Below are 17,069 nucleotides of genomic sequence, written 5' to 3' on the forward strand. Positions count from 1 at the left end.
TGTTTCCTGATACAATGTACTAACAAGAACACTTCACTTCTACAGCTTTTCTATCAAAAAATGTATAACTTGAATCTAATCATAAGGACAGATAAATCTAATTAAAGAATATTATAAAAACTAAATAGCCTGTACTCTTAAAAAATGCTAAGGTCATAAATGCTATTCAGGAACTATTTTAGATGAAAGAAAGGAAAAAGATATAACTATCTGCAACATGTATTCCTGATCCTAGATCCTGACCGGGTGGTGTTATTTTTTTCTTTTCCTATGAAGGACAATAGTGGGACAACTGGAATAATTTGAATAATTGCCTAATTTTGGTAATTTTTATGATGATTTTATGAGAATGTCTTCATTTTTAGGAAATTCACACTTAAGTGTTAAGAGGAAAAAGCAGCATTATGCCTGCAACTCTCAACAGTTCAGAGAAAAGATACTTGCAGACAGAGCTAAAGCAAACTTGGTATAATTGTTAACATATGGGGAATCTGGGTAAAAGTTATATAAAAACTGTACTGTTCCTGTAACTTTTACATAGGTTTAATTTTTTTCAAAATAAAGTTTAAAAAAATAAATTATGTGGACAATTCAAAGTCCTACCATAAATGTGGAAAGGAACTAAAGCATAAACATACCACAAACTGACAATTCACTATATTTAAGTGCATGAAATTACGTTTACCCTTAAATGTGTAACATTTTCAAGTGGGAAGACCAACTTTAATATTACAAAAATTATGCATAAGCTACCCTAATTCTACATAAAATATTATAGCAATGTTCTCTGGATACGTGTTTTTCTTCTCCCACAGGCCATAAGCCCCAGAGAATTTAATCTGATTACCTGTGAATCCCTAAAATTTAGGTACTCAACCAATGTTTACAGAAATGAACTCAAACAAACTACACAGAAAATCCCTATCTAACCAATAAATTTGTTATAATCAATTCTAAAATTCTACTCTGGTAATTAAAGTTGCAGGGATATGGATCTGGGACAAAGGTTCTCAAACTAAACCCAGCAACATAATCCTCCACATGCAAGAATACTAAACCCAAGTCAAACTGCAGAGAACTGCTTTACCAACTGGAGAGCTAGGAGCATGACAGTTTAGAGCCCCATGGACAATGATTCTGTTTTCTCTACCAGAGAAGGCTATTAACCTTAAGGAAGAGAAGACCACTATTTATAAGCATCACTCTTAAAAAACAATGCCTTGAGGGATGCCTGCTTGGCTAACTGGCTGAGCGGCCAGCTCTTAAATTCAGCTTGGCTCATGATCACAGGATCCTGGGATGTCCAAGTTTGCACTCAGCTGGGAGTCAGCTTGAGGATTCTTTCTTCCTCTCCCTCTGCCCTTCTGCCCACCTGTGTGTGGGTGCATGCTCTCTCTGTCTCTTTCAAATAAATAAATAAATCTTTAAAAAAGAAAAAAAAGAACCAAAAACAATGGTTTGAATAGAAAAGATCTGTGGCACACCAAGCCTGATGAACCAAAAACTGGATTCTCATTGCAGCAGGAGCCATGGTTTCAGGTCCCTACTGAAGGTGTTGGGTGCTGAGGGAAGCTGCTCAGAAGTCAGGCTCCTTATCCTCCCCAGCTCATAGTGACTGCCCAGGTCCACTACACTGCTGTATCCATGCAACAGTAAGTGGGGAATCACACTACAAAAATTAAGACCTGATTTTTTAACTTTATTTACTTAGCAATATCATCATGCACTAGCAAAGACTGACGAAGTGCTATCATGTCTGTGGTGGGAACTAAAAGAAACACTGAAAAAATATATGAAAAATATGAACACATATATTCTACACAGAAAGATTAAGTTAAATGGCAAGAAATAAGGCAAGGCAGTAAAGGTAATTTATGAAAAAGAACTTAAGTTATAGATACTGATATCAAATGCTATTGTCTTTCTGAGTAAAGGAAGTTAAAATGGATTATATGGTTTACTAAAAGCATTTTTTAAAACTTTTGAATTAAAATGTTTTAACTGATTTATGACCCACCTGTTCTAGAAAAGATTTAAAGCCTATTACAAGGAAAGGTAAATTATAACATGATAGTGAAAATATAGCAGGGATGAGAGAAAGACAAAGAAAAGTATGAAAATATCAGACCCCCAGGAATAAAGCCAAAAAACATGTATACTAGATAAGCCACATGTTGATAGGAAGGCTCTAAACTTTCTAGCATTCAGCAATAAAAGGAAAAACCAACCATTTACATAATTTATAGATGCAAATTATTACCACTCGGAAGTACAATTCCAGATAGTGACATGAAATAGGAATTTCTTCTGGGTGTGTGGAGTGGGGGTAGTAATCACAGAAAGACACTGCAGAATGCCCAGTGGAGTGACAGTACAGAGCACATCCACTTAGACTTCAGGCATCAAAACAAAGTGCAAAGCAGTAAAAGCAATTCTCTTTGTAAAATGTAATTAATGAAATATCTACCTTAACCAAAATAAAATATTTACAGTGCTTCTAGGTACTGGTGCTACTTCCTTCCCTATCCTCAAAATATTGTGAAATACATAGACAAGCAAATGAAACATTTTTTCGAATAAGATTATCATTTATCATTCTACCAGTTTTAGTTGTAGAATACTAGATGTGTAGCACCTTCTTTCTAGATATAATAAACTGGCAAAGGTCACAACCTTTGAAGATTATAAAATTCCATTGAAGTATCTGAAGGCTATTTTGCTCCCTTTTTGGAACAGCTGTTTTCACTTTGGGATTTAAAGTACCACTAAACTCTTAAACAGGGGGACAAATATGAGGCCCCCAACTATTCATAGTGCTAAATAAGGATGCTTAAAAATCAAAAGAAAGACTAAAAACAGATCAAAAAAGAGGATAAAAATCTGAGTTTACTAAACACACATACACAAACCAATTAGAGCTTATTTTTCTAATTTTGCTTAAGACTAGCAAAAGTTTCATCATCAAATACTATTTGGAATTAGAGTAGCTCTCAAAATTTTTGACTTTGGCCAAAATAAGCAAGGCAAAAGACTGCAAAAGCTCATTTAAAGCACTATTTTCAACTTTTTAATAGAAAATTATTCTTTGATAAAGAACTGGAGAATAAGACCAAAAGCTACATAAACATGTCACTAGTAACAAAAAGGAACTGTATACTATTTAACTTGTAAGAGAAAAACATGAACATCTATGCATGCTTCTATACTATAATAAAATGTCCCAAGAACTCTAATAGAACCCAGAAGTAGCATTACTCTTGCTTTCATATTATATTAATTTAAATAATAAAAAAATCATTGACATTACATTACCAAGCATATAAAACACAAGTGTTGCTAGTTTAACAAAGGGACTAGAGATGATTTGTATTTCAGCCAAAAACAACACATTTTAAAATCTAGTTGTTGGATAACAAGCATCAAAATTACAACACCATTAATATAAATATTAATCCTGTGTATTCTTTCCAGTTTTGTGTCCTATAGTTTTATTATAATGCAGACTATGAATAGCCAACCATTATCAGAAGGCAATGTTAAACAAATTAGAGGAACAGGTGGAAAGTGGCCTAGGTTTTTCCATAACTAACAGTTAAGCTGGGTGTGTCAGGTGTGGAAAATAGAGCCTTCCAAGAGTTAAATGAGATGTAGGCCTTGACCTGGATTCAGGATTCAAGTCAATATCTGAAAAGCTGCCCTCACTGCAGGCTCAAGTGGATTCAGCAATTCCTCCATAGGTATATTCTAATGAAAAATTTAAAAGAAATTTTGGATTTGTCGAGGATCCTGGGGAGTGAGATGCAACAGTATGATTAATAAACACAGAGAAAGAACATATTTTATGTCCCCAGTGACTGCACTTTTCTATCCTGCAAATCATCTAAAAAAGTAGTAGGCCATAAAAAAGTTAGGTACTACTAGACTTGATATTCAGAACATGAAACAAAACTTAATCCAATAAAAACCAAAGAAAGATAAATTATGACCTTAAACTGTACTAACCCAGGAAAGGAAAAAGGACGTTAACATTAATGCATACTTAATCATAAACAAATTTATGTATTATTATTAAATTATAGAGACAGTACAATGAGTAGGTAAGAGAGACTAGCTAGACTCAAAGCAAAGATGTGATTTAGAGCAAACTATTTAAACCTTCTAATGCAAAAGTTCCTTAATCTACAAAATGAAAATAATTTAGTGGTTCAGAATTCAAACAATTATACAAGTTAAATATTAAGTTAAATATTGTTAAGCTCCTAGAAGAGTACACAGAACACTGTATTAGCTATTCTATTTCTGTACATGGAGAAAAATCTGTAAATGTGATTGAGTATAAGAAAATTTCTACATTTCTTTTAAGAAATCTTGTTGCCAGTTTCATCAGTAATGAGATATATACATATAATATACATACACACGCTGAAACTTTATCATCAATTAATCTCAAATATCTCACTTGATAACTGTTTAAAAGCCACTCACCTGCCAAGTATAATCCTTTATAATTACTGAAGGCATTGGTATTACAAGAAGATTCTGAAGAATAAATGCAGCCTAAAAAAGAAAGAAAGAAAGAAAATGTCAATACTGCCATCTTGTTGTCATCTCTGAAATAACCTATATATTGAAATTTAATAATAAAGAACATTTCACTGGATAACTGACATCCTGAAACATCATTATGAAAACTGCCAAGCTCATTGCTTATTATATGATGACCTAACAGTGGGTGGAATTATTTCATCAGAAAATATACTTTTTCCTATTTCAGAATTTTATATTTCCAAAAAATGGTCTACAAAATGTAAACTGTTCTGGTAGCAGTTAAGAAATACTTACATGTTTCTATTATTACACACACACACACACTCTCTCCCTTCTCTCTCACCCCTCTCTCTCTCACAAGTTCCTCTCAATAAAAAAGTTCTAACTAGAAATACAAACCACAAATGTCCAACTTTACCTTCTAGGTCCTAAAGATAGTCAAATTAAATAACTGTATATAGGGTGAAGATTACAATATGAAGATGAGTAATGGGGTAACAGAGGGGGTCCAAGAGAGTGAAATTTTCAACCATCTTAATTCGAAGTCAACAGATATATTGAAGTTCGTAAATCAACAATAAGCTACAAGTTTAAGCATTACTATTAAAAAACAAATAACAAGAAAACTATAGCATTTGGATAGTGGAACTGAGAACTTGTAAACAGGGGGCCTGGATCTGCTGTTTCCTCCATAAAGCCTCAAATCACTATTTCATTGCTGTTTTTAAAAATAGTTGTATCAATCATCATTTCAGTAAAAGCAGTAATGAAAGAAAACCACCAGTTATTTAGAAAGAATTAAAATAGGGTTTAATTTTCCTCATATTTTATGATTACTACAGAGTACTCTGACAGCCATTCATCTCAAGTAAAGCTTTACTGATATTTCTCATATACACTGAAGTAACAGAAAAGTAGTTTTTTTTCTGTGAACTACTTTCCAATGTATAATAATACAGAAGAGTTCATATAAAACATAGCAAATTCTGCTTTGATCTTACCAAAATAAAGGAATCCAGTATTTACTGTGAATTTACTGTGAAGTATCTTTTTTATTCTCTGGTAGCATTTTATTTGGGCTTTTTTTTGCAGGCAGAAAAAATCATGGTGGGTAATCAGTCCCCAGTCTTTATAAAGACCAACACAATGAATTTCTAGATCTTTATGAAAGGGAAAAAGTACTAAATGGACAGGCATACCTCCCGGCGCACCATACTACATTCCGACTGGTCCAGCAGAATGTTCACCACTGTCCCCCAGAGCCCACCAGAAATGTTTTGACAACTATTTGCCAACGCGACACAGCCAGTTTCAAGGGTGGTCAGTGCTGATCCTAATCCCAATGAAGTGAACCTCACCTGTTCAGATTTAAAAAAGTTGTCAAACCAAAAAATCCAATTTCCTAACATGAATTCTTAATTTTTCTAGCACATGAGATATCACACTTTCATGACATTGTCTTGACAATCCTAAATTATAAAAGGCACTTACGGAAAATAGAGCCCTATAAATTTATGAATGAATAAAAATCCTATTCTACGATTCAAATAAGCAAATGTCACAGAAAATCAAAACCAGGTATAAATAAGAATAAAAATTATATCTCACAAACCTTGTTCTAGGGAAAGCATTGGGTGCTTACATATCTTTTGTGAACATGTTTCCTGTTTATTCCTCCTTTATAAGGAGGTTATCTATTATTTTGTTCTACTATCCTTAAGTTCCTTAAGTTACTAGTGTTTCCTCCAAATGCTTTAATTTTTTGAATCCTCTTCTCAAAAAGAAATAACTCGATTATCTTTTTATAAATTATCTAGTATTTTCTCCAAAATTACTATAAAAGAAAAATGTTTCAAATAAGATTTATGTGGTATGATGGGTTTACCACAGTACCACTGCTGCTCAAGCTATGCATTTTGGTTTACTTCTGAATTCTGATTCTAAAATAGTTTCACGGATAGTTACAGGGTAACAAAAAATAATGTAGTCATAACATGGTCATGCAACAAGTCCAAGGTCAGTATTATAAAGAATGGAACCTCTAGGTTCAAATAGTGTTTCTAAAAATCAAGGTTTATAGCATAATAGAAAATAATCATTTCTTGCTTAAAACTAATGGATGGTGCCCATAGTTGATAGTATTGTATACTTAAAAATTTGCTAAGAGGGTAAATCCTATGTTGTGTTCTAATCATAAAAATAACACAGAGAAGGGGAAACCTTTGTAGGCGAAGGATGGGTTTACAGCATTGAATGTAGTAATGATTTCAGGGGTTACACTTATCTCCAAATGCATGAATTTGTACACATTAAATACGTACAGCTTTTTGTATGTCAATCAAAAAACCCAATACCTGGGTTTTTTAAAAAAGCGATAAGCGGACAAATGGCTAAAGCTGGAAAATTTATTAATAATATAAAATTTTGCACTGCAATGGTATTATTCTATTAAATGACACACAAATGTCATTAGTCAGCTATCCTTCGAAAATCTTTGAAAATGGCTAACATCTCCATTAATTTTTCACTTGTTCTTTCTAAAAGTGAAAAATCCTAAGATTTTTTTTTTTCTAAAAGTGAAAAATCCTAAGATTTTTTTTTTCTATTTTTAATCTGTAATGAGTTTGACTGGAGAGGATCTGCTCTGAACTGAACTGCGTCTCCTTTAAATTGCTGTGCTGAAGCCCTAACTCCCATGTTGTTAGAGATTTTAGGAGATAATTAAGGTTAAATGAGGTCATAAGGGTAGGGTCCTCATCTGATAAGATTGGTGGCTTTATAAAAGGAGGAAGAGAGGAAAGGTCACTGACTATACAGTGAGAAGGCAGCTGTCTGAAAGCCGAAAGGAGAGCCCTCACCAGAACCCAACCATGTTGACACCTTAATCTCAGATATCCAGCCTCTGGAACAATGAGAAAATAAATTCCTGTTTTTCAAGTCACCCATGTTATGTGTTATGGATCCCAAACTGACTAAGAGAGGGAGTAAAGAGTTTAAGGTATGGTCACTAAAATAATCTCATACTGGAAAATACGAATTTATGTACATACATATATTTGTTGTTTCATTTTTTCTAATCTATACATTAGGACTCAATTTTCCTTCACACTGACCTCTGGGTCTCGGTCAACCCATAATGGAATGAGCCACGCCAATCCTTGTGGGGTAGCATGTCCTTCACTGTGACTGCCCAAAGGCAAAAACCAAAGTGACATCCACTCCTGGAGTGAAAAAAAGGGAAGAGACACATGAGGTAAGTTTCAAAGAATAAAACAGAGGAAGTTCAAATAACTGAATTTTTAAAAATCAAAACAAAGTGTTAAAATGTCCTTAAGACTTGGCTTAAATTCAGTATTTTATCAAAATAAAGCCAATAAAAATCTCAGCTTCTTCTTAAAAAGCTAAATAAAACAATTTTTCTTCAGAAAACAATTTTTCTTCAGAACTATCCACCCCATGATTTAGACAAAATGTAGTTCTCTAAAGCACATAAACTTCAATAAAAATAAATCTCAAATAAAATTCAGGTTCACAGCTTCTAAGAAATCTCTCAGTCAAAAATCATGTCTGTCTAAGAAGAAAAGTTGGGCAGCCCGGGTGGCTCAGCGGTTTAGCACCAACCACCTTCAGCCCAGGGCCTGATCCTGGAGACCCGGGATCCAGTCCCACATCAGGCTCCCTGCATGGAGCCTGCTTCTCCTTCTGCCTGTGTCTCTGCCTCTCTCTCTCTCTCTCTCTGTGTTTCTCATGAATAAATAAATAAAATCTTAAAAAAAAAATGTAAGAAGAAAAGTCAAGAGATACACTTTCATAGAGACTTGAAATGCGTGAGCCACAGAACATTCCTTGGCCAGCAACTCTTCAGAAGGCAGCAGCTATGCTCTCACCGAACTTTGGGCCTGGGCCATCATCTCGTGGGATAAATGAAGCAAGCAAAGAACTGTGTTCTTAGTGACCCCTTTTCCCATAAAGGACATAGCATTTCCTCCTCGCTCCACATAAAAAGAAGTAATGACCTGAAAAACAAAGATAAACAATATCATGAGGGCTTTACTCTGAGCAGTATATAAAAATAAATATGTAACTTTCTACTAACTTGTCTGATCTGAATCCTAACCACATGAAGTATATGTAACATTTTTAGTTTATACAGCTCAAAATGGTTACGAAGGTAAATTATAGGTTATGTGTTACCACAATTCAATATTCTTAGTTTAAAATTTTCTACCTTTGGAACTTGTGCAAAGATGTGTAGTATCCTCCTAGGAGACTTTTGTGATGTAGAATATGCTCATACACTTTTCAAATGTTACACTATCCTTGAACTAAAAGAGCTTATACATATCTTACTGAAAAATATACTTAGAAATTGCTACCTTTACAAAGATCTTTTGACTATCAGAGTTAGCTAGATTTTTCAGAATAATGATTTAAATATAAATGGACATTTTTTCCACTTCTGAGAAATCTTAGACTTCTATTCCATATTTAAGAATATGTCCATTATTTAAATTATTGGCTCTCAACTTTTTCTCAACTTTCCCACATATCTGAAGGGTTTGATACATTTCCATCAGTAACAAAAGAAATGTTTCTTATCTGAAGAAATATGTCCTTAACTGAGGAACTGAATCAAAATGGACAAGGGGAGTCAGATGACAGCAATTTGAGGCAAAGTTCTTCAATCTAATTTAGAAAATCTTTTAAAATATGTGGCAAACACTTTTGAAACATTTCTGTGTTTGAAGGACATACATTGTCCTTCAAATTGGACAGTACTTGTTCAGATTGAACAAGAACCTTTATAACTTTTTAACTCTTTTTTAAAAAGATTAATTTATTTTATAGCAAGAGAGACTGAGAGATAGCAAGCACTGGCAGTAGGGGAGGGGCAGAAGGAGGAGAGAAAATCTCAAGCTGACTCCACACCAGACTCAGAGCCCAATGCAGAGCTTGATCTCATGACCCTGAGTGCCCCACTTTTCAACTCTTAAATAAAAATATTCAAAGTGATGAACTATCACTTAAGTCACAAAATTTTAGTAAAAAAGGAATGGTAACCATATTTAGGTGGCCATACATTATAAAAGAAAAATCCATTTTAAGTCCAATCAATCAATCAAAACTCCTTGTTATCTGGGGCGCCTGGGTGGCTCAACTGGTTAACGTGACTGACTCTTGACTTCAACTCAGGTCATAATCTCAGAGTTGTGAGATTGAGCTCGGCTAGGCATGGAGTCCGCTTAAGATTCCCTTTCTCCCTCTCACTCTGTCCCCCCACCCCCACTCATGGGCTCTCTAAAAAAAATAGTAATAATAATAATTTTTAAAAAAAATTTTAAACTACTTATTATCTGACCAATACAATAAAAAGTATTTCAGTTTACCCAAGGCCTCTGAATACTTTTATTCACCACAGCATCCTTTAAAGTAAGCCATTTTGTCTTAAGATAGAGACTATATTTCTAGTTTGGATTTTTTCAGCTCATACAGCAGATTATTTTTAAAAGATAGCATAAATCACAAATGTTAGGTATAGCTTATTTAACAAAAGCAATTATTTGAAGATGATTTGGGATCTGTGAGCCAAATTAGAATTTTCATAAACCAAGTAAGTGTGTATTATGTCTAAAAGATAAAACGAGATTGTCTAGGAGTTAAAAACTATAGATGATGGGCACTGCTCTACTATTCCTTCCTCATGTGTATTTTTGAAATTTTTCATAATTAAAAGTTTAAAACTTTAGGGACTATATTAGTAATAAGATACCTGAATGACTAAGTCCTTATTTTTCTCCTCTAAGTCACTGGAGAGAACTATATTGTGGTTTCATTACTAGCTGAAAAGGGACAAGCCAAGAACTTCAGTACTAGCTCCTTTCAATCTTTTTGTCAGATCCATGGAATTATATTCCATATGTCTGGCTTTAAAGATTTAATTATCAGTCTATTCACCTGTCACAATATACCATGTTTAGTTTATTATTTTTTTAAAGACTTCATTAATTTATTCATGAGACACAGAGAAAAAGGCAGAGACGTACGCAGAGGGAGGAGAAGCAGGCTCCCTGCAGGGAGCCAGATGCAGGACTCAATCCCCGGACCAGGATCATGTCCTAAGCCAGAGGCAGAAGTTCAACTGCTGAGCCACCCAGGCATCCCATCATGCTTAGTATAAAAGCCTCATTTCTCAATTACAAAAAGCAAATATTCCTATTCAAATTTTACTGGGTAAAAACAAAATATCTGTATTAGAAATACAGCTCCCTTCTGAAAAGGAATCAGCTTTAGTGAGAAACTATAAAGTAAGTCATTTGGACTGACAATGACTTTGTTTCAATGTGTACCCACATAAGCCTTACTTGATTCTTTAAAAAGGTACACTTAACCAGTAGGAAATAAATCTAAATGTTTACTAATTATGTAACTATGAAAAGATTTCAAGTTAGATCTAATGGGACTCTGCCACAATGCCTAACAAAAGTGACAGACATCTTCATATTATTTTCCTGTCACTTAATGTGAAGACAAAAAGATTGTCTTTCCAACACATTATATAAAGCATGAAAGGTGCTCTTCTATTTATACCAAATCAAGATTTGTTAATCAAGCGTTTCTTAACTATGGAACATTATAAACAGGGATTGTACTTTTTATCTATTCCTTTGCTAATACATTGTGCTGATTCTTCTTACCTCAAAGACAACTGAACATAGAATTACATTACTGCCTCTTTGCCTCGACTTCTCACCTAGAACTAAGAAGCCTTTTTGTTCTCCAATACGAAAGCTCACTTTAAGTTCTGGTATTTGAGACACAAGGTGTGATCTGAAATCTCTCTTCTTACACAATTTTAAAAATAAAAGCAATCCAGACAGTTTCCAAATATAAACAATGTTAACACTTAAGTTCTTTAGTCACTACTGTAGCAGACCCTCACATATCCCTGCTCTGAAACAAATGAAGTCACTTTACAGAGGAGATGGGCTCCAAAAGGTTTATAAAGGGAGTATATACAAATCACATTACACATAATGCTGTAAATTAGGTACTTAAATATTGAATTATATTTTAAATGCATTAGAGGATCTGACTTTTTAAAAAAATATTATGGTAAGTTCTTGAAGCTAACATAACTATTCTAAAAATTCATACACCTCTGGCCATGGACACACTGAAGCTTAGAAGAACTAATTAATATACTGACAATATACACTTTTTTAGTAATTATAATTATCCAAGAAAAAAATCTATTTGATTAAAATGGCTACATTAAAATTCATATTAAATTTTATAGAACAGCTAATACTATTTAGGATTCTGAAATCTTTTTAACAAAACAAAGTATACTTTTGGGAAAAATTCTAGGTAACATCATCTGAGGCATGGTTTACAGCTAAATGTACAAACATCACCTTAAGCTGGATTTAATAATGAAAGCACAAAAATTAAACACATATCATCACATTCATGTTACATTTTAAGTATTACTCAAACTGTATTCTAAATTTAAAAATCACACATAAGGCATATATAAATTAAATTACTATTTCTCCAATATGTACAAATTACTGTTAGGATAATGAGAGCTATGGGAAAATTGAAATAATACAAAGATAATTCTCATAAGCTCACAGTCTAACAGATCAACCCATTAAACAAAACAGAAATACAATGTCTTAAGCACCATAATAGTGGCATATACTAACTGCTGCTGTCGTACAACCTAAGAGGAAACCAGTCACTCTACTGAGTATGTATATCTGGAAGATAAGGAAAGACTTCCTTAAAAGGAAGGTAAATGAATAAGTGAGATCTTAAACTTTGTGTACAGATGGCCATCCGAAAAAGAAAAGAAATTATATGAAGAAACAGACTTTTAAAATAAACTTTTTTATTTAGTGAAAGAGCCAAATTAAATGGAAACTTCAGGGTAGTGGGAAAAATTAAAACAGATATGAGATTCAAAATGCAAGATTACAAAGAGCCATATGCACTTAAAAAGAGCTTTGGGTTGAAACATTTCTGTTTTAGGGATGCCTCGGTAGCCCAGTGGTTGAGCGTCTGCCTTCAGCTCAGGGTGTGGTCCCAGGGTCTGGGAATGGAGTCCCACATTAGGCTCCTCTAGAGAGGAGCCTGCTACTCCCTCTCTGTGTCTGTCTCTCATGAATAAATAAAATCTTAAATAAATAAATAGATGGATTTCTGTTTTTAAAGGATAATCTGGTGGTAGGTAGACTGCTGGACCACAAACAGAAACATGCAGCAAGAAAAGGAACAGGAAGTTATGGATACAAGTTGGTCAAAGCACCCCATATCTAGAATGCCCATCACTATCAAATATTTCATTCATGTTTCAAAACCTACATCTACATTGCCTCCTCTAAGAGTCTTTCCTAACATCCTAATACAGTTAAAGATCCCAACCTCTGAGTATCATTCAAACTTGGGCTATCACTGAACCTTTCAAGACAAGCAATGCTGATGGATTTGGTCAATCCGATGAGCCATTTTTAGATCCAGACAGTTCATTACTTACATAAACAGCAAAAGCAATAGTAGCCAAAGGTGCCAGCTTCCAGTGTCCTTTGCAGCGTGACACTGAAACAGAGGGCCAGATGATAGCAATGTGGATAGGAGGGCACTCTGGTGTGGAAGAGTTCATGCCCTGCTGCAGCTAAGCTGCTTATGGCCCGCAGCTATCCTCCAAGGGAACTGAGGCAGAAAGCCTCACTCATCAGAACCCAGGAGGCAGTAAGAGACAGGCTTGTGACAGACATCCTACAGAGAGCAAAGCAGTAAGAAACAGTCTTGTAGCAGTTCCTCGAAAACCCCCCATGTTCTCATGTTCCAGAAGGATCACAGGAACTTTTTTAAGACTTAGATCAGAGCAAGCCCTGTCTCTGTGGACTACATGTATAAATGCAAGGCTGGCAGGGAACCTTGATGAAGCCCTTCTCTTACAGAACTATGTATAGCTACATCATTGCTATACTTACTACATTATGCAGAAACTATACTGACCTAAACGATAAAAATGGGACATATAATGTGTGATATCATGTTAAGGCCATGCTTATTAGAAGGTAATGAGAGCTAAAAATACTTGAAAAAAAGCTTTTAAAAAAAATCAATGAAATAAGACTCCATCTAAAAATTTAAGAAAAAAGAAGGGCACCTGGGTGGCACAGTTGGTTAACCAACCACAGTTTGGTTTTAGCTCAGGTCGTGATCTCAGGGGGTTGTGGGATTGAGCTTTGCATTGGACTCCACCCCCAGTGTGGAGTTGGCTTGGGAGACTCTCTCTCTCTCCCTTTTCTCTCTCCTCCCCTACCCCCACCCCTATAGTAAATAAAGAATTTTTTTTTAATTCAGAAATATCAGAAAAAGAGCCATATATTAAAGCCAAAGGAGAAAGAAATAAGCATAAGCAGCAATTAATAAAATGGGGAAAAACATTAAAGGGAGGATCAACAAAGCCAAATTTCATTCTTTGAAAAGAATGATAACAATAAAACATACAAACCAGCAGTAAGACCATTCAAGAAAACTTAGAGGGAAAGAATAATGAGTACCTGGAATGAAACAGGACCTCACTGTAGAGCTGATATACATTTAAAGAATAAGCTGCACTGATGGATCATTTTAGAGCTATGAATTCAAATGTTTAGATGAAATTCTAGAAAAACTTAACTTATGCAAAAAAATTTAAATCTCAAAATTCTAGATTTAAATTCATTTCATTTCATTCAATATACTTAGAATCTTCTCCAAAAGAAAACCACAGGTCTGATTGCTTTATCATCAAATTCTACTAAACATTTAAGGAAGAAATACTACCAATTCAAATCAACTATCCCAAGTTCCAAATTATTCCACATATTAAAAAAATAATACATAAAAGGTGGGCTAATTGTGATATTAAATTAAAACCTGACAAAAGTTTTATGAGAAAGAAGACATGCAATAATCCTAAAAGCATTTGCTGCATAAGAAAATTGGAAGAGGGGCAGCCTAGGTGACTCAGTGGTTTAGCACCACCTTCAGCCCAGGGTGTGATCCTGGAGACCTGGGATCGAGTCAAATGTCAGGCTTCACTCATATGTGGAATATAAGAAATAGTGAAAGGGACTACAAGGGAAAGGAGGGAAACTGAATGAGGACAAATTAGAGAGGAGACAAACCATGAGAGACTCCTAATTCTGGGAAACAAACAAAGGGTTGCAGAGGGGAGGGAGACAAGGAGGTTGCAGAGAGGATGGGGTAACTGGGTGACGGGCATTAAGGAGGGCACTTGATAGGATAAGCAGGGTGTTATACTATATTTGGCAAACTGAATTTAAATAAAATATTTTAAAATTAATAATCACTATATTTATTTATCACTAAATAAATATAGTGATACATATAATGCACTTAACATTATGCCTGGCACAAAGGGAGTGATCAATAAATAGTAAATAGCTATTCTTTGGGGGTTGTTACTATTGTTGTTATAGTAACTGGTTATTTTTACTTACTTCAAGTAGACCCGACAAGTACTTAACACAAATTTCAAATGGCTTTGTGAGAGGAGAATGTGAGCTCCATCCTGGAGATGCTGTGAGATGAGCCATCCCTCGCAAGGTCCTCTCAAGGGATGGCAGGCCATAGAAGTGGGGAGCATCTGTGACTCTCAGGCACTGGAGCAGTTTCAGAGACAGCTGTGTTTGGAAAACATAAAAAAGTTCCAAGCATTTTCTGTGTATGTAAAGAAAGGAAAAAAAGAAATCAATAAGCATTAAATGTGATGGGCCTAGTGAGTTAACTTATTGATGGTAGAGGGTTACTAATAACTTAATATGTGAGAAAACTACAAAGCAGGAGAAGTAGCAGTCTTAAAACTGGAAAACATAATTAAAAAACCATCGAGGGCATATGATGTAAAAGACCAATAACAATTACATCGAAAACATGTAAACGGATATTGGTAATTAGCATCCAAAAATAAAAGTTGGAATGGAAAATTAAATGTGTACTTTAAATGAGTTTAATTGACATATATTAAAATCTATACTTTTATTCATTAGATATCATTTAAAAATTGATTTTTAATTAGCTGAAATTGAAGTCCGACACATAATTTAAATGAAACTGTCAGGAACAGAACAAACAAGAAAATACTCTTAATGAGAAAACAAAATCCTTGAAACCAATACGTAGGCATGGATCCAGAGATGAAATTCTTGGAAGAAGTACATCACTGTTTAACAGACATTGAATAAAATCTGAAATTTCTTGTTTTACAGATTTTTACACTCCAAAATTGACAACTACTGACTATATTTTTACCTATCCAATCACAGTATTATAGGTATATAGTTGTATGGTTTTTTAAAGATCATAATTTTTATATACCTGTCATCTGGATGTTTTTAAAGTTTTAGAAACACAAAGCCTGAAAGTTATTTGTATAAATGTATATTTCTCATGAGTCAACAACAAACCACTATAACTGGTGAACAACATAGCAGTTAGGGGTACTGACCCCCATGTGCAACATACAATCCTCGTATACTTTTCGACTCTCTGAAAATTCAACAAATAGCCTACTGTTGACTAGAAGCCTTACTGATAACATAAAGTCAATGAACTTGTATTCTGTATGTTATTGAATACTGTATTCTTACAATAAAGCAAACTAGAGAGAAGAAAAAAAAAAATTCTTTAAAGTAAGCTCTATGCCCAACATGGGGCCTGAACTCACAATCCTGAAGTCAAAAGTTACATGCTCTACCAACTGAGCCAGCCAGGCAACCCAAGAAAGGAAATATTAAGAAAATCATAAGAGAAAACACATATACAGTACTATACTGTATTTATACCCCAAAAATCTGTGTATAAGTGCACCCACATAGTTCAAATGTGTTGTGCAAGAATCACTGTAATGTAATTAACAGTTTTAAAAATGTTCTTCTGATTTTTTTAATTAACATACAAATAATTCTCATTTTCTGCTCCTTTTACCTTAACCACTCCAAAAGAAAAACTATACTATCAAAGGGAATGATATCCCTGCAAATATCTAACCAACCCCAGTTGAACCTGGCACATCTGCCACCAGTTCCTGGTTCCTGTGAACCTTCCCCAAGCTCCACACCCAACTGGTCTCAACCTCCCTACCCAAGTTCCTCTCAACATCCATAAATATTTTTTTTTAATTTTTCTTTATTTATGATAGTCACACACACAGAGAGAGAGAGAGAGAGAGGCAGAGACATAGGCAGAGGGAGAAGTAGGCTCCATGCACCGGGAGCCCAACGTGGGATTCGATCCCGGGTCTCCAGGATCGCGCCCTGGGCCAAAGGCAGGCGCCAAACCGCTGCGCCACCCAAGGATCCCCTCCTCTCAACATCCAAAGAACACTCACCCAAAGAACAGTCCATAGCACTATTTCTCAAAGTCTAGCCCAAGGAACTACCTATGACACTTACTTACTATGTAGATTCCTGAGTTACTGGTCTTAATATTTAATAAGCATC

General features: G+C 34.6%; 1 protein-coding gene across 2 annotated transcripts in view; it reads right to left on the bottom strand.

Moving 5' to 3' along the window:
• The window catches only part of RTTN (rotatin), a 142,786-nt gene that overhangs the window by 60,176 nt on the left and 65,541 nt on the right, over nt 1-17,069 (bottom strand). For both annotated transcript variants that reach the window (XM_041739584.1, XM_041739583.1), the window contains 5 exons: nt 15,069-15,288; nt 8,436-8,564; nt 7,662-7,769; nt 5,748-5,906; nt 4,486-4,557 (listed from right to left, as the gene is read on the bottom strand). In XM_041739584.1, the coding sequence (XP_041595518.1) occupies nt 4,486-4,557; nt 5,748-5,906; nt 7,662-7,769; nt 8,436-8,564; nt 15,069-15,288 (688 nt within the window). The remainder of the gene's footprint in view (nt 1-4,485; nt 4,558-5,747; nt 5,907-7,661; nt 7,770-8,435; nt 8,565-15,068; nt 15,289-17,069) is intronic.

The sequence above is a fragment of the Vulpes lagopus genome, chromosome 24, assembly GCF_018345385.1.
Source record: "Vulpes lagopus strain Blue_001 chromosome 24, ASM1834538v1, whole genome shotgun sequence".
NCBI lineage: Eukaryota > Metazoa > Chordata > Mammalia > Carnivora > Canidae > Vulpes > Vulpes lagopus.